This window comes from Symphalangus syndactylus, chromosome 22 (genome assembly GCF_028878055.3).
Source record: "Symphalangus syndactylus isolate Jambi chromosome 22, NHGRI_mSymSyn1-v2.1_pri, whole genome shotgun sequence".
In the NCBI taxonomy this organism is placed as follows: Eukaryota; Metazoa; Chordata; class Mammalia; order Primates; family Hylobatidae; genus Symphalangus; species Symphalangus syndactylus.
The window spans coordinates 76,058,624-76,077,823 of NC_072444.2; the positions used below are offsets into that span (position 1 = coordinate 76,058,624).

At 50.6% G+C, this 19,200-nt stretch overlaps 1 protein-coding gene across 4 annotated transcripts in view; it reads right to left on the reverse strand.

Moving 5' to 3' along the window:
- The window catches only part of DNAAF5 (dynein axonemal assembly factor 5), an 87,808-nt gene that overhangs the window by 60,766 nt on the left and 7,842 nt on the right, over nt 1-19,200 (reverse strand). For all 4 annotated transcript variants that reach the window (XM_063631020.1, XM_063631021.1, XM_063631022.1 and 1 more), the window contains exons 3-4: nt 9,346-9,470; nt 8,798-8,916 (exon numbers count right to left, since the gene is read on the reverse strand). In XM_063631020.1, coding sequence (XP_063487090.1) covers nt 8,798-8,916; nt 9,346-9,470 — 244 coding nt within the window. The remainder of the gene's footprint in view (nt 1-8,797; nt 8,917-9,345; nt 9,471-19,200) is intronic.

The following is a 19,200-nucleotide window of genomic DNA, read 5'->3' on the forward strand; positions in this document are numbered from 1 at the left end:
AAAAACACAAAAGGCAGGGGGCAAACACACCTCTCTTCGTTTTTTTTTTTTTGAAATGGAGTCTCGCTCTGTCACCCAGGCTGCAGTGCAATGGTGCGATCTCAGCTCACTGAAACCTCCGCCTCCCGAGTTCAAGCAATTCTCCATTCTCATGTCTCAGCCTCCTGAGTAACTGGTACTACAGGTGCACACCACCACACCTGGCTAAGTTTTGTATTTTTAGTAGAGATGGGGTTTCACCATGCTGGCCAGCCTGGTCTTGAACTCCTGACCTCAGTATGACAGGCAGGCGCCACCATGCCCGGCTGCACCTTTCTTTCTGATGGCGATCCACTCTGGAAAGTTTGCAAAATGAGGGATGCGTGACCAGGAACAGCCGGGGAGGGGTCTGCTGACTGCTGAACAGAGCTTTGTGGGCACCTGGGCTTGTGGGTGTTTCCAAAGAAATACTGGCCGGTGCTGGGCAGGGGTACCCAAGGCCTGGACACGGGCCAGGACTGGTTTGAGGCCTGTTAGGAACTGGGCCCCACAGCAGGAGGTGAGCAGATGGTGAAGGAGCGTGACCGCCTGAGCTCCACCTCCTGTCAGATCAGTGGCGGCACAAGATTCTCAGGGGAGGGCAAACCCTCCTGTGAACTGTGCATGTGAGGGACCTGAGACCCTCCTGTGAACTGTGCGTGTAAGGGACCTGGGTTACTGTGAACTGTGCGTGTGAGAGACCTGAGACCCTCCTGTGAACTGTGCGTGTGAGGGACCTGAGACCCTCCTGTGAACTGTGCGTGTGAGGGACCTGGGTTACTGTGAACTGTGCGTGTGAGGGACCTGGGTTACTGTGAGCTGTGCGTGTGAGGGACCTGAAACCCTCCTGTGAACTGTGCGTGTGAGGGACCTGGGTTACTGTGAACTGTGCATGTGAGGGACCTGGGTTACTGTGAACTGTGCGTGTGAGGGACCTGAAACCCTCCTGTGAACTGTGCATGTGAGGGACCTGAAACCCTCCTGTGAACTGTGCGTGTGAGGGACCTGAAACCCTCCTGTGAACTGTGCATGTGAGGGACCTGGGTTACTGTGAACTGTGTGTGTGAGGGACCTGGGTTACTGTGAACTGTGCGTGTGAGGGACCTGAGACCCTCCTGTGAACTGTGCGTGTGAGGGACCTGAAACCCTCCTGTGAACTGTGCGTGTGAGGGACCTGAGACCCTCCTGTGAACTGTGCGTGTGAGGGACCTGAAACCCTCCTGTGAACTGTGCATGTGAGGGACCTGGGTTACTGTGAACTGTGTGTGTGAGGGACCTGGGTTACTGTGAACTGTGTGTGTGAGGGACCTGGGTTACTGTGAACTGTGTGTGTGAGGGACCTGGGTTACTGTGAACTGTGCGTGTGAGGGACCTGAGACCCTCCTGTGAACTGTGCGTGTGAGGGACCTGGGTTACGTGCTCCTTATGAGAACTGAATGCCTCATGATCTGAGGTAGAACAATTTCAACCTGAAACCACTCTGCTCCCTGACCCACCCATGGAAAAACTGTCTTCCACAAAACCAGTCCCTGGTGCCAAAATGGCAGGGGACCGCTGGTTCTGGGTACAGCCAAGCGTTGCTGAAAGGTGGGGGTGTGTTCTGGGAAGCACGTCATTGGGTGATTTCATCGCCGTGTGAACGTCCTACAGTGACATACACAAGCCTGGATGGCGCAGCCTCCTACGTGCCTGGCTGTGCGATGCCTGGGCTGCGCAACGTAGCCTGTGAGGCTCCTAGGCCACGAACCTGTGCAGCAGGTGACTACACTCAACACGCAGAAACTGCAGCACGGACGGTGAGTGTTTGTTTCTAGACACAGAAAAGGTACCGGAGAAACACAATGTTACTACCTGAGGGGCCACCCTCCTCCATGTGGTCCTTATGGACTCAAACGTGGTTACACAGCACATGGCTCTGAACATGTTCTGAAGCCTGTTCTTCTATACTTAGTATTATAGCAGACATAGGCTGGGCATCGTGGCTCACATCTGTAATCCCAGCACTTTGGGAGGCCGAGGTGGGTGGATCACCTGAGGTCAGGAGTTGGAGACTAGCGTGACCAATATGGTGAAACCCTGTCTCTACTAAAAATACAAAAATTATCCGGGTGCGGTGGCAGGTGCCTGTAATCACAGCTACTTGGGAGGCTGAGGCAGGACAGTAGTTGCTTGAACCTGGGAGGCGGAGGTTGCAGTGAGCTGGGATTGCACCACTGCACTCCAGCCTGGGTGACAGAACAAGTCTGCCTCAAAAAGAGAAAAAGAAGTTCCTTCTTCTGTAACACCCCCGGCTAACTCAGAGTGGGTCAATGCTCGTGGGACCTTGCTGGCTTCAAACAATGCTAACCAGCTTTTCCAGCCCGTTTGCACAATGTAACATTTCTGACAATTTCCATTCAAGCTTCCATCTTTCCAAACACACAGATGAAACACACAAGCAAAGCAGAAAGGGTGCGAGCTCCGAGGCAGAACAGGAGAATGGAGGGGAAGGCTGTCACATGGCAGCGTTCATCCACAGGGAACCCTGCTCACTTCTAAGTCAGGCTTGAAGAAGAGCCAACTCTGTCCTCCTGTGTGAAAAGCTCTGGCCGGCCACTCACCAGCACCAAGAGACGCTTTCCTTTACACTCAGGCATTGCCAAGGAAAACAATCTTAACAGAGGGAGAATCTCAAAGCAGAAAGGACTCTGGAGCTGCTGTCACCAAGCCATCTGCTGCTGGCGGCTGGCAGTGCGATCGTCAGATACACACCAGGCATGAACGTGTGCTTCCGTGTGAGAAGGGCACTCTGTTCAGGGAAGTGACCGACTTGAGGACGGTAAGTGATACCCTCCTAACCCTTCCAGCACAAAGCTTGAGTTTTAAGGCAGAGGTTTCAGTGCTGTTAATGGAAACTTACGCTGTGTCTACAAAGCTAACGACAAATTATATGGTACGAATTATATTTCCACGTGGTGTGTGCCTTATTTTCTTAGGAAACAGGAAAACTGGACTCTGATGAAACTTCAGATCCAGGCCCATGTGAATTCCTTATTGATAGGTCATTACCACTGAGCACCGCCTGCGTTAGCAGTGGTCTGAAAATATTACCGAACTTTGCCTGTTCACGCTCTCGGCAACCCAACCACGTGGTCGGACTGTCCGTTCTTGCTGGTAAGACAGGACACGCAGCCACCCATCAGCTCGCTGGGTGCTCACAGGGCCACTGGGCCTGGCTCACCGCCTCTGGGTGCTGGGGATGGCAGCAGACAGACTGGGCCCTGGAGCGAGCAGTGAGGTGAGCACAGGGACCAGGTCCACCGAGGAGAAGGGCCACCTCCACTGCGGTGGGGGCAGGAGGAAGCAGGGCCGGGGGCATGGGGGGGGCAGCTGCCAGAGCTCTGCGGAGACGAGTGGGAGCCGGAGCTGAGGCCCTGCTGTGGAGCCTGAAACAGTCTGATGAGGGACCTGCATCCAGGGCACGGCAGGGGTTCTCAAACTCTGCACTCAGAAACACAGAACTTGATTTAATGGATGGCAGGTCTGAGTGGCCACCAAAGAAGACGTATGGGTGCGTAGAAGCACAACACAGCACAGGAAAAGGCCCCAACGTCCTCTCATTTGGGAATTGCAAACTAAAACACCATGAGCCACCACTGCACACCAGCCGGACACACTAAAAACAGCAAACCCCACCAACACCACGTGCACCACTGCAAACCAACCGACACATTAAACAGCAAACCCCACCAACACCATGGGCCACCACTGCACACCAGCCGACACACTAAACAGCAAACCCCACCAACACTGCGTGCACCACTGCACACCAACCAGACACACTAAACAGCAAACCCCACCAACATCATGGGCCACCACTGCACACCAGCTGACACACTAAAAACAGCAAACCCCACCAACACCGTGTGCACCACTGCACACCAACCAGACACACTAAACAGCAAACCCCACCAACACCGTGGGCCACCACTGCACACCAGCTGACACACTAAAAACAGCAAACTCCACCAACACCGCGTGCACCACTGCACACCAACCGACACATTAAACAGCAAACCCCACCAACACCGTGGGCCACCACTGCACACCAGCTGACACACTAAAAACAGCAAATCCCACCAACACCGCGTGCACCACTGCACACCAACCGACACATTAAACAGCAAACCCCACCAACACCGTGGGCCACCACTGCACACCAACCAGACACACTAAAAACAGCAAACTCCACCCCACATGCTGGCCTGACTGTGGCACCTGGAAATCTCGTCCAGTGCCCGTGGGGACGTGACATGGTGCGAAGGGTGTGGAAAACAGCATGTGGTGAGTTTCTAACAAAGTAAGGACTGTACCTATGGCCCAGCAACCCCACGCCTGCGTGTTTATCCAATAAAACACTCTCACAAAAACCAGTCTGCAAGTGTTTACATCAGCTTTACCTGCGATGGCCAAAAACTAGAAAGGACCTGAATACACCCCTGCTGGTGACCAGACGGTCCATCCACAGGATGGAACGTGACTCACGCAAAGAAGGAAAGTGCCGCAGACACAGGTGCCATGCATGAGCCTCCAACGCAGAGAGGAAGGAGCAGACGCCAGCGGCCACGCTCCCACGACCTCATGCACGTGACATCCTGGAAGGGACACACAGGACGCAGCCCACAGCAGCAGTGCCAGGGTCCAAGGGCAGTTCTGGGCGGTGGAGATGCCCACATGCGGGGGACAGAGGTGGTGCTGCTCAAAACTCACAGAACTACAGCCCTGAAGGGTGAATGCAGCATGGTCCTGGGGGGAAGGGATGTCAAAGACCCTGGGCAGGGTGGGCAGGGGGTGGCAGGATGGTAAGGAGGACGTCACAGACCCTGCGCACGGTGGGCGGGGGAAAGAGATGACACAGACTCTGGGCAGGGCAGCACGGTAAGGAAGGCGTCATGGACCCTGGGCATGATGGGTAGGGGGCGGCAGGATGGTAAGGAGGGCGTCACAGACCCTGGGCATGGTGGGCAGGGGAAAGGGATGACACAGACCCTGGGCACGGCGGGTGGGGGCGGCAGGACGGTAAGGAGAACGTCACAGACCCTGGGCACGGCGGGCAGGGGGCGGAAGAACGGTAGGGAGGGCGTGTGCTTGGCAACACAAGGCCAGTGCAAACTTCTGAGGAAGAGACTCAAATAATCTTCTGATCTGACATTTAAAATACTGTAGAAAAAAAATCTGAGAAATCGTATTTAAAATTCAAATCTACAGACTGAAGAAAAGTAATTTGAGAAGAAAATGCCAAAAATCTAACACAACGTAGTGCTTATGTGACTCTGATTGTCATTCAATTCTAAATTTACTCTGCTGTACTTGAAACAAAAATTCTGTGCCTAACGACACTCCCTACGCCTCGGCAGGGATAACTAACTGTGTTTTTGTAATTATCAGTCAGGAACATTCCCAAGTCCTTGAACCAATTCTAAATCAGGCAGCCTTGAAACAGCCTGTGTTTCCACCACAGGGAGGAAGCCCCTTCCGGGAACCTACTAGCAGGGCCAGACAGTTGGCGGGGGCAGGGCAGGATGTGTATGTACATGTGTACACGTATGTGCACACACGTGTGTACGTGCACAGATGTGTGCATGTGTACACGTGTGTGAGGATATGTGTGTATGTGTGTGAGGACGTGTACACATGTGCAAGGATATGTGTATGTGTGTGAGGATACGTGTGTATGTGTGTGCGAGGAAGTGTGCACACATGTGCGAGGATATGTATACGCGTGTGCAAGGATACGTGTGTACTCATGTGTGAGGATACGGTGTACGTGTGTGTGAGGATGTGTACATGTAAGGATATGTGTGTACGTGTGTGCGAGGATACGTGTGTGTGCGTGCAAGGATGTGTGTACGTGTGTGCGATGTGTGTACGTGTGAGGACGTGTACACGTGTGCGGATACGTGTGTACGTGTGTGCGAGGATATGCATATACACGTGTGTGCACAGCTGTGTATGTGTGTACGTGTGCATGTGCATGCATGTGAATACGTGTATGTGTGTATGCGTGTGTGCCTTGCTCTGTCTTCTCCCTTACCACATTCCAAAGATCGTGGATCGTACCTTCCAAAAACAGTCCCCCGGACCCCCCGCCTCCCTCTCCAGTGCACAGCGGGAAGGACTGGACCCTCCTGGGTCTTGGGGACGGCCGTTCCTGCCCCACTGACACCTGAAGGGTCTCTCCCACTGGCTTCTCAGTGAGCACGTGGAGAACGATTTGCCACACAGCCTGGGCTCCCTGTAGCATGAATTAGGCAGACAGGCTGGACCCTCTCTAAGGAGCAGCATCTCCTCATCGGTGAGGAGAGCCCAGCTGAAATCGCCAGGAGCAAACAACCCACAGCTTAGCTTCTAGGTCCGACCAGCGCAGAAGCCCGCCCCAGGCGGCTGGAGGGAGAGGCACTGACAGAGAACCACAGTACGCGTGGGATTCCACTCCCATCACTGGTGCGAACACAGAGTGTGAGTTCAACAGCGAGTTCGTAAGTGGCCTCATGTCTAAGTTCCGCATTTTAAAACGGATTGAGTGGTCCAGGCGTGGTGGCTCACCTCTGTAATACCGGCACTTTGGGAGGCTGAGGCAGGCGGATCACCTGAGGTCTGGAGTTCGAGATGACCCTGGCCAACATGGCAAAACCCCAACTCTATTAAAAATACAAAATTAGCTGGGTGTGGTCGTGCGTGCTTGTAATCCCTGCTACTTGGGAGGCTGAGACAGGAGAATCGCTTGAACCTGGGAAGTGGAGGTTGCAGTGAGCCGAGACTGAGTCATTGCACTCCAGCCTGGGCAACAAGAGTGAAACTCTGTCTCAAAAAAAAAAAAAAAAAAAGATCGAGCGTTCTCACACTGGCTTCACCCCATCAGAATAAACTTTGCTTGCAACTAACTTCTGTGCCTTTTCCAAACACGTGTGCTTTCCCTATACAGCAACTGTGCAGTGTGGGGTGGGGCTGCAAGGTGGAGAATGCCCACCAGGAGGAAAAGCAACCCGATGATTCACAGACTTGGGAGGAGCCACAGCTCTGTAGGCGTGGATTTAACAGGGAACCAAACATCAATACCAGACACGAGAAACTGTTTTTTTTTTTTTTTTTAACGGGGTCTCGCTCTGTCACCCAGGCTAGAGGGCAGGGGTGTGGTCATAGCTCACCGCAGCCTCAACTTCCTGGACCCAAGCGATCCTCCCGCCTCAGCCTCCAGAGCAGCTGGGATACAGGCGTGCACCACCATGCCCAGCTCATTTGTTTTGTTTTTGTTAAAATATTTGTAGAGTCAGAGTCTTGCTGTGTTGCCCAGGTTGGTCTCCAACTCCTGGGCTCAGGTGATCCTCCCACCCCAGCCCCCCGAGTAGTTGGGATACAGGCATGAGCTACTGTGCCCGACCAAGAAGCTGCTTTAACGCTGTATTTGACAGAGTACATTTCCCTCCAGGACCTGACCCCGGGCTACTTCGGCACCTGAACTAGGCCAGGGAGGTGACATGGGAGGTAAGTTGAGGCTTCAAATCTCTCAGGGCATCTGATTTGGGCTGTGCATCTGATTGACTTGGGCTGGGCATGTGATTTGGGCCGGGCATCTGATTCAGGCTGGGCATCTGATTTGGGCTGCGCAGCTGATTGATTTGGGCTGGGCATGTGATTCGGGCTGTGCATCTGATTTGGGCCGGGCATGTGATTCAGGCTGTGCATCTGATTTGGGCCGGGCATCTGATTCAGCCTGGGCATCTGATTTGGGCTGTGCAGCTGATTGATTTGGGCTGGGCATGTGATTTGGGCTGGGCATGTGATTTGGGCCGGGCATCTGATTTGAGCTGGGCGTCTGATTCAGGCTGGGCATCTGATTGATTTGAGCTGGGCATCTGATTCGGGCTGGGCATCTGGTTTGGGCTGGGCATCTGGTTTGGGCTGCGCTTCACCTACTTTTTGTCCTCGTCAGCGCGTATCTATTATTCACTTTTAAGAAGATGCCTCGCAGACTCAAGTGATGAAAGCACCTGACCGCGTGCAAGTGGAGGACACTCAGCCCCGCGAGGAGGGCGGTTTCTAAACAGACGAAGCCCAAGGTGGGCCGGCGGCGTGGCGCAGCAAATGTGCTGGGGCCGGACCTGGGAGCCTCCACTCAGACTCAGCCAGACCTGCTGGGCTCTGCGGAGAGATGCACATGGGTGCCCACAACATGGCCAGGGTGCAAATGTGGGAAGGGCGGGGAGGCCACGGAGCAGGGGACCCTGTTCCCAGGTTGGAAATCACGAGGAACCACGAAGACCTCACCTCATCCGTGGCCCTCGTGCCGAGCTCTGTCTTGGTGAAATGATGAGCCCCTCATCCCGCTGTTTCCAACACCCCCCAACCACCAGCAGAGCTGCCCAGGAACCCAGAGTTCACTGCACCCTTGTGTGCACAGCCAAGGGAGGGGGGCGGACACCGTCAGGCAGTGTGCTGGACACTTGCAGAAGCCCACAGCTTTTTAAAAATAAAGCTGGCCAGAGGAGGGGAGAGGTCACTGCGAGGCGCGTGGGGGCTCCCCAGATGCTGAGGAGAGACATGCTCTGCCCAGGATGCAGGGTGGTCCCAGGTGCCTGGGATGCAGGAGTCCCAGCCCAGTGGGGAGATGCCTGCACCTTTCCAACGTGGCCGCCTGGGCTCAGAACTGCAAGAGCTGAAGCTCCTTCAGGCTCAGAAGCCCCTTTCCCACCCAACAAGGGCTCGCCTCCTGGCGCTCCCCTCTGCCGCGGTCACTCACCACATGGAGGGTAATGGGGTGGGGTGGGAGGGGCGAAGTCCAGCTTGTCCTTCAGGTCCTCCTCATTCTCCTTCTGCCACTGCAGGCCAACGTCCTCCCAGAGGCTGGCAGCCAGCTGCCTGCGGCACAACAGACAACAGCGGCTCAGGGCAGGGCACGCAGGGGAGGGCCCTGCAAGTTCCCAGGGACATCTAGGAGGCCGCGGGGCTGCGCCAGGACACGAGTCGCCCAAAGACCCCATCGTGTGAGAGCGGGAAGCTCCCCAACCCCAGAAAAGGTGAGCCAGAAGTTCCACTTCATCTTGTGAGCACTCTATTGACGGTACACAAACGGGGCCATCTGATCTCTGTCCATGTACTCAGTCAAATGTTAAAAAGATGGGAAATGACGTTTACAAAACTAGAGGCCCTCTGTACGGCACATCCTCTCAGAGCACAGGGACAAAGGGACACCAGCAGGTTTCTGTGACAGATTCTGAGCGAAGAAAACCACCACTGCTATACACGACTGTTTAGGAAGACAGGGCCCATGGCCGCCTGCCCACGTACCTGACCTCGGGCACCTCGTCGTTGAGGCTACTGAGCAGCAGAGGGATGAGCTTGTGGAAGAAGGAGTAGCGGTCGCGCAGACGCAGCAGCCAGCCGCCAACCACGGAGGCCACCGCCCGCCGGACCTGTGCACGAGAGGAAGGGATGACGATTCGTGTAGGCAAAGGGGACGCCGGGGTTGACGCCACGGTGCGGCTCTGAGTGCTGCCATGCGGATGCTGCCTGAGGCAGAGGCACGGCCAGGTCCTGGGCTACCCACCACCACCTGGATGCCATCCCCAAGGCAGAGGCGCGTGGCCGGGGTCCTGGGCACCACCAAGCCTGGGTCCCAGCCAGCTCCGCCAGGCCCCCCGTCTGGGCCGGAGAGGAATGCTTCTGTCCCGCAGGCTCCCAGCTGCTGCCTGAGCCATGCTGTGTATTCAAAGTCTTCTGCATGAAAACCTCCCAGCCAGCTTGGCCTGTCTCACCCTGGGTGCTTTGTGAGCTGTGGCTACAGCAAGTGTGGTGCACTGTGGCCATACCTCAAAGGCGTCTGGTCCCAGAGCCCAGGGCCTCTGGAGGAAACCAGTAGGGTCCCCGGTTCTGCTGCTGGGTGTCTGAAGAGGGGGCACGAGGGCCTCTGCCTACCTTGCCTCTGTGGGCAGAAGAAATCACCTTAACACACACCAGGTGCCCTAGCCAAGCTCCCACAGGGCAATGCCTGAGACGGGGACCAGCACCAACACTCCTTAAAGGGAACTGGGAACGGCCAGGAACAAGCTGGGTGAGGAAGTGGTGTGGCTGACGCCAGCTGCAGACTGATCCTGGGAGCTCTGGGGTGTGAACGAGCTGCAGAGCCATCCCCTGTGAGGCCAGGGGCCGACTCCGTGGTGCCATCAGTCCCTGGCTGGGCTGTGGGAAGCAGGAGCCTCATCCCTCCTGACACTTTGGATGAAGCGTCTCTGCCCAGCCATGCACCATTAGCAATAGCACTCACAGCCAGTCATAGGTGCAGGGCACCCGAGCAGTAGCTGTGCCCATGGTGTGGTCACAAGCTGGGACTCAGAGGAGAGGCTGCTCCACCCCGGCTCCAACAAGGCCTAGAGCCAAGCAGATGCACCTAGGATCCGCCCCTGCTGGCCTGGGACCTGGGCCCTGGCCTGACTGCTCCGAAGTTCATTCCCACCTGGAAGATGGGAAAGAACGACTGACAGGGCTCGTCACTAAGGTCCCATGAGGGGTGGACAAGTTCACACAAGGAGAGGCCCGTCGCGCCTGACTCCCGCTGCCCGTGTGGTGCGCACAGGCGACTCTCGGCGTGCGAGCAGCAGGGAAGCACGCGAGGGGACACAGGAACGTGTGGTGCATTTGCGGGGCTTATTAACTGACACAGAGCCTTACTAGCAGTCACAAATACAAGTGCCCAGAAAACAACTAAGAGAAACCCAAATCAGCTCCACAGCCACTCCACCACCTGGCTAGAGAGTCCCCACAGAACAAGCTGTCACTGTCGTCTTCACGCATGGCACCGGCGGGTCTCGAGCAGAGACACCCCAGGGTTTAATGCAGTCCACAGGCACCACTCACGGCCGCACGTGCCACGACGCTAATCCAGGTGCGTGGTAAACTCCGAGCTCAGCCAGTGCCGTGTGCTGAGATGCTGGAAAGCCTGTCGGGCAGAGGGCGTGGCTGAGACAAGCCAGACTGCAGCCAGCCCCAAGCCCAAACAGGTGTACAGTGATGGGGCAGAGGGCGTGGCTGAGACAAGCCAGACTGCAGCCAGCCCTGAGCCCAAACAGGTGTACGGTGATGCAGCCCTCTCCGGGAGATGGGCAGGCGTCCAGGGCCACATGGCAAGACCTGAGCACACTCTGCCCCAGGCCGGCAGCCGGGGAGCAGTCTGAACTCGCTGGGTTTGGCCTCGCTGCTTTCTCCTCCCTGACCTCCTGCATGTGTGCCAGGGTCTCTGCGGGGCCCTGCCCAGGATGGCCACCTGTCCGTCGGAACCCACAGATAGGCTTCTTCTGCAGAAAGGAGCTTCAAACATCTCACTTCATAGCAAGGATGGCTACAGGGCCGGGATTTGGGGCTGCTCCTGAGTCTCACGGACTGCCACCTTTTCTATCAGTCTCTACTTAGTATCATAAGAAACCTGCAAATTCCAATTAGCATGAGACGAATTATCCCTTTTCTTCTAGTTCAAAAACAGCACTGAACACTGAACTGCCATGTAAGAGTTTAAAAAAGCAGGACTTTTTCAATTTTTTTTTCTAAAAAGCAAAATAAATGGATTAGAAGCCTTCCCAAGAAGGATGGGTACAAACAAGCCCAGACTGCAAAGATGACAGTAAATACCTAGCGAGATCGACCAACAGCCACAAGCATCAGGAGCATCCAGGAAAACATGACCTCAGCAAGTGAACTAAATAAGGCACTGGTGACCAATCCTGGGGTGACAGGGATAGGTGACCTTTCAGACAGAAAACTCAAAATAGCTGTTTGAGGAAGCCCAGCAAAATCCAAGATAACATGGAGAAGGAATTCAGAATCCTATCAGAGAAATTAACAAAGAGATTGAAATAATTAAAAAGCATCAAGCAGAAATTCTGGAGTTGAAAAATGCAATTAGCATATTGAAGAATGCATCAGAGACTCTTAACAGCAGAACTGACTAAGCAGGAGAAAGAATTAGTGAACAGCTTGAAGACGGGCTATTTGAAAATACACAGAGGAGACAAAAGAAAAAAGAATAGAAAGAATGAAGCACACGTACAGGATCTGGAAAATAGCCTCAAAGGGGCAAATCTAAGAGTTCCTGGCCTTCAAGAGCAGGTAGAGAGAAATCGGGGTAGAAAGTCTACTCAAAGGGATAATATCAAAGAATTTTCCAAACCCAGAAAAAGATACCAGCACTCAAGTACAAGAAGGCTACAGAACACCAACCAGATTTAACCCAATAAAACTACCTCAAGACATTTAACAATCAAACTCCCAAAGATCAAAGATGAAGAAAGGGTTCTAAAAGCAGCAAGAGAAAAAACAACAAATCACATACAACGCAGCTCCAGTACGCCTGGCAACGACTTCTCAGAGGAGACCTCACCGGCCAGGAGACAGTGGCTTGGCCTATTTAAAGTGCTGAAGGAAAGTAAACTTTTACCCTAGTATATCCAGTGAAAAATCCTTCAAACATGAAGGAGACAGGCTTTCCCAGGCAAACAAAAGCTGAGGAATTTCATCATCATCAGACCTGTCCTACAAGAAATGTTAAAGAGAGTTCTTCAATCTGAAAAATAAGGATGCTGAGGAGCAATAAGAAATCATCTGAAAGGATAAAACTCAGTGGTAACAGGAAGCACACAGAAAAACACACAATGTCGTAACACTGTAACTGTGATGTGTAAACTACTCACATCTTGAGTAGAAAGACTAAAAGATGAGCCTATGAAAAATAACTAACTGGCTGGGCACGGTGGCTCACACCTGGAATCCCGGCACTTTGGGAGGCCGAGGTGGGCAGATCACCTGAGCTCAGGAGTTCGAGACAAGCCTGGCCAACATGGTGAAAGCCCGTCTCTACTAAAAATACAAAAAGTAGCCAGGTGTGGTGGTGGGTGCCTGTAATCACAGTTACTCGGGAGGCCGAGGCAGGAGAATTGCTTGAACCTGGGAGGCAGAGCTTGCAGTGAGCTGAGATGGCACCATTACACTCCAGCCTGGGTGACAGAGCGAGACTCTATCTCAAAAATAAAACAATAAAAATAAATAAATGAATAAAAATAAAAATAACTACAATGACTTTTCAAGACAAAGATATAAGTGATATAAGTAAAAACATCAAAAAGTTAAAAAGCAGAGGGGATAAAATTAAACTGTAGAGTTTTTATTCATTTTTTTCTTGGCTTGCTTGTTTGTTTTTGGAATCAGTGTTCAGTTGTCATCAGTTTAAAATAATGGGTTGTGTTATTTGCAAGCCTCATGGTAACTTCAAATAAAAAACGCTACAACAGATACACACACACACAAAAAAAACAAAAAGAAATTAAAACATACCACCAGAGAAAATCATCTTCATAAAAAGGAAGACAAGAAGGCAAGAAAGAAGGAAGAGCAGACCACGAAGCAACCAGAAAACAACAAAACAGCAGGAGTAAGTCCTTACTTACCAATAACAACATTGAACGTAAGCAGACTAAACTCTCCATTCAAAAGACAGAGTGGCTGAATGGGTAAAGAAAAACAGGACCTAGCTATCTGTTGCCTACAAGAAATACACATCACCAAAAAGGCACACGTAGGCTGAAAATAAAAGGATGCAAAAAAAGATATTCCATACAAATGGAAAGCAAAAAAGAGCAGGAATAGCTATACTTAGACAAAACAGATTTCAAGACGAAAACTACATTAAGAGACAAAGGTCATCATATAATGATAAAGTGGTCAACTCAGCAAGAGGACATAACAACTTTATATATATATGCACCCAACACTGGAGTATCCAGATATATAAACCAAATATTACTAAAGAGAGAGACAGACTCCAACACAGTAACAGCTAGAAGCTTCAATGCTCCACTTCCAGTATTGGACAAATCATCCAGAGAGAAAATCAACAAAGAAACATCAGACTTAATCTGCACTATAGACCTAATGGACCTCATAGGTATTTATAGAACATTGCATCCAACAGCTACAGAATACACATTCTTCTCCTCAGCACACGGATCATTCTCAAGGACAGACCATATGTTAGGCCACGAAACAAGCCTTAAAACATGAAACTAGAAATTAATAACAAGAACTGTGGAAACTATACAAATACACGGAAATTAAATAATATGCTCCTGAATGACCAATAAGTCGATGAAGAAATTAAGAAGGAAATTTTAAAAATTCTTAAATGAAAATGGAAACACAATATGCGAAAACAGCAAAAGCAGCGCTAAGAGGCAAGTGTATAGCAATTAGCACCTACATCCAAAGAGCAGATAACTTCAAACAGCAACCTAACACTGCATTGTAAAGAACTAGGAAAGCAAGAGCAAACCAAACCCAAAATTAGTAGAAGACAAGAAATAAGAGCAGAAATAAATGAAATTGAAATAAAAAAATACAAAAGACCAACGAAATGAAAAGTTAGATTTTTGGACAAGCAAAATCAACACACCTTTAACCAGACTAAGAAAAAGAGAAGACCCAAGTAAATAAAACCAGAGATCAAAGAGGACATTACAAACAACTGATACCATAGAAATTCAAAGCATCATTAGAGACTGTGAGCAACTATACCGTGAGCAATGACATCATGAGTAGCAACACTGTGAGCAGCTACACCATGAAGAAAACCATGAGCAACAATATGAGCAATGACACTGTGAGCAGCTACACCAGGGAGCAGCTACACCATGAACAACTCACCGTGAGCAATGACATCGTGAGCAGGGACATTGTGAGCAGCTATACCATGAAGAACAACACCGTGAGCAACAATATGAGCAACTACAATATGAGCAACGACACCGTGAGCAACACCGGGAGCAGCTACACCGTGAGCAGCCACACTATGAGCAACTATACTGTGAGCAACTATATGCCAATAAATTGGAAAACCTAGAAGAAATGGATAAATTCCTAGACACATACAACCCACCCAGATTAAATCATAAATCCAAACATTGAATAGACCAGTAACAAGTAATGATCTTGAAGCCACAATGAAAAGCCACCGAGCAAAGAAAAGCCTGGGTCGCGATACTTCATTGCCAAATGTTATCAAACGTTTAAAGAACTAATGTCACTCCTACTCAAACTATTCCAAGAAATAGAAGAGGAAGGAATACCTCCAAACTTAATTTACGAGGCCAGTACTACCCTGATACCGGAACCAGACAGATGCAATCGAAAAAGAAAACTACAGGACAATATCCCTGATGAACACTGATGCAAAATTTCCACTGTTTCAACAGCACATGAGAAAGATCATTCGTCATGACCAAGTGAGATTTATTCCAGGAATGCAAGGATGGCTCAACATACACAAATCCATCAATGTGACACATCATATCGGCAGAATGAAAGACAAGAACTATGTGATTATTTCAATTGATGCTGAAAAGTATTGATAAAATTCAACATCCATTCATGATAAAAATCCTCAAAAAACTGGGTATAGAAGGAACACACCTCAGTACAATAAAAGCCATATATGAGACTCACAGCTAGTATCACACTGAATGGGGAAAAATTGAAAGCCTTTCTTCTAAATCTGGAGCAAGACAAGGATGCTCGCTTCACCACTGTTAGTCAACACAGTACTGGAAGCTCTAGCTAGAACAATTAGACAAGAGAAATAAAGGGAATCCAAATTGAAAAGGAAGATAATTATTCTTGTTTGCAAATGATATAATCTTACATTTGGAAAAACCTAAAGATTCCACAAAAAACCTATCAGAACAGATAAACAAGTTCAGTAAAGTTGCAGGATACAAAATCACCAAAAAAGCCCCAGTAGCATTTCTACATGCCAACAGTGAACAAATCTGAAAAATAAATCAAGAAAGTAATTCCATTTATAATAGCTACAAACAAAATAAGACACCTAGGAATTAACTTAACCAAAGAAGTGAAAGATCTCTACAATGAAAACTATAAGGCCGGGCGCAGTGGCTCATGCCTGTAATCCCAGCACTTTGGGAGGCTGAGGCGGGCGGATCACGAGGTCAGGAGATCGAGACCATCCTGGCTAACATGGTGAAACTGTCTCTACTAAAAACATAAAAAATTAGCCAGGTGCGGTGGCAGGCGCCTGTAGTCCCAGCTACTCCAGAGACTAAGGAAGGAGAATGGCGTGAACCTGGGAGGCGGAGCTTGCAGTGAGCGGAGATCGCGCCACTGCACTCCACCCTGGATGACACAGCAAGACTCCATCTCAAAAAAAAAAGAAACAAAACTATAAAACACTGATGTGAGAAAACTGAAGAGGACACACACAAAAAATGGTAACATACTCCATGGACTGGAAGAATCAATATTGTTAAAATGTCCATACTACCCAAAGCAATTTGCAGACTCAATGCAATCCCTATCAAAATGCCAATGACATTCTTCACAGAAATAGAAAAAATAATCCTAAAATTTATATGGAACCTCAAAAGACGCTGAATAGCCAAAGCCATCCTGAACAAAAAACAAAACAAGACAAAAACAAACAAAAAACTGGAGGGATGACATTACCTGACTTCAATTTATACTACAGAGCTACAGAAACCAAAACAACATGGCACTGGCATAAAAAATTTATACTACAGAGCTACCGTGACCAGAACAGCTTGGCACTGGCATAAAAACAGACACACAGACCAATGGAACAGAATAGAGAACCCAGAAATTAAATCCATACATTTACAGTGAACTTATTTTGACAAAGGTGCCAAGAACATACCTTGGGGAAAGGACAGTTTCTTCAATAAATGGTGCTGGGAAAACTGGATCTTCATATGCAGAAAAATGAAACTGGACCCCTATCTCTCGCCATGTACAAAAATCAAATCAAAATGGATTAAAGACCTCAATCTAAGACCTCAAACTATGAAACCACTAAAAGAAAACACTGGGGAAACTCTGGGACATGGCCTGGGCAAATGGGATCACATCAAGTTAAAAAGCTTCTGCAGAGCAAATAAAACAATCAACAGTGAGGAGACGACCCACAGGATGGGGGCAAACAGCTGCACAAATACCCATCTGATGAGGGACTGACAACCAGAATCCATAAGGAGCTCAAACTCACAGAAAAAAATCTAATAACCCGATTTAAAAATGGACAGATCTGAATAGACACTTCTCAAAAGAAGGCACACAAATGGCAAACAGGTACTTGGCAGGAACTTGACAAATACTCATCTCTGAAAAGCTGTCCATGCGTCCCCAGCCTCTCCTGTAACATCTGTTGTTCCCAGAAGGTCCCTCTTGACAACAACAGGGCTGGTGGTCTCACCAGCGGCACATATCGAGCAGGAAAACTGCGGCAAAGCTGAGCAGCTGCCGACTGCAGGCCTGGCGACAACCAGGGCACCTCTGCAGGGTGAAGTCCATGAGCCACCCACCTGAGGGCGGCACAGGGCAGTTTGTTCAGGGCCTGCTTCACAACTGCACGGCCATACATCCATCCTGCCTGCCTCGCTGGGGTTCTGGGTGCGGTCAGTGTCCTGGGCTTGGAGCTGCAGTCATGTGAGCATGGGGAGAGGCATTAGCCCCTGCCGCACTGGGACACCCCCTTTCCACAACTTCAGACACCGTCCCGGGCCCTAAGGCTCCAGGGCGGCTAGACCGCCCACGTCCTGACCTTGCTCTGAGGCTCGCCTGGCTGTGCTACCTAAGTGAGCTCTGAGGCCTCTGAGCCTTGTAATGAGGAGATGAAGTTATTTCTGGGCCCTTCCAGTGAAGTTCAGTGATTTAAGCTGACTCTAGCAGGCTGCTGGAAGGTTTCCTACGAGTCAGAAGGCAGTCAGGACCTTCTGTGCAGAAAGGATGGGGTCCCAGGGTGCCAATCCCTGGGTTGTTGAGGGGGTCGAGGTGTCTGCAAGGAGCCCACAGTGAGCTCCATGACGGGGTCACAGGGCTGATGAGAGTAAAAGGGGCAGCACCGTGACTCCACATGAATCTCACGTGAAGGGCCGTGCAGGGTCTCTGCCAACAGGACGCCAACCCCACTGGGAAGAAATGGTCCATGCTGGAAGAAGAATCGTCTCGGGCCACACATAAAATAACACTAACACTAATGATAGCTGACGAGCTAAAACCACACATAAAATAACACTAACACTAACGACAGCTGACGAGCTAAAACCACACATAAAATAACACTAACACTAATGATAGCTGATGAGCTAAAAGAAAAAAAAAATCACAAAAAAATCTCATAACATTTTAAGAAAGTTTATGAATTGGCGTTGGGCAGCATTCAAAGCCATCCTGGGCTGCATGTGGCCCACAGGCCGCAGGTTGGACAAGCTTGCTTTAGATCAACAATGTGATGTCAGCTTTCTAACAGACAGCTATTGATACAGATAGGCTGTTTATGCATAGCTACCAATACAGTTATAGCATTTATAGACAGCTATCGACACACAGTTATGGTATTTTTAGAGTTACGGTATAGTTATACCGAGTTACACCGTTTACAGCTCGCTACAGAGTTCCAGTATTTACAGAGAGTGCTCCACAGAGTTCCAGTATTTACAGACAGCTATCGATACAGTGACGGTATTTTTAGACAGTGACGGTATTTTTAGACAGTGACAGTAGGCTTACACCGACAGCTATCAGCTATGGAGCTTCAGTATTCATACAGAGCTCTCCATAGAGTCATCACACTGTTTTGAGGAGTAAGACTTGGCCCATTACACAGACACCACTTTCCTTGTGGGCCATGCTCTGCCTCAGGCTTAAGGTGGGAGAGAAAAACCAGCCGGCTGCCTGCACTTCTTGCTGGGCTCTGTTCTTGCCCTGGCCCCCTGAACTGCCCTCTGCAGCCCAAGTATTTAGTCAGTGCCAGAAGTGCCTGCTGCAAGTGCCGGGCAGCATGGACACTGACCCCGCACTCTGCCCACTTTCTCCCCACTGGGCAGAGCCTAATGTGCTCAGTGGCCCTCTGTGCTGCCTGGTGCTGAACCCACGCCAGCTCCAGGAGGGGCCGGCCAGCGTACATGGTGACTCAACTTCCGCTGGCCTGACAAGACCAAGGGGGTGAACGAAGGCTCCTGGTGGGAAGGGGTCCTCCTGTGTCTTTGTGCGCAGCCCCCAGGCAGCCACACTGCCGCTGGAGGGAGAGAGCCCGAGAATGAAGCCTGGCCATGGAGGCAAAGCAGGGGTGTC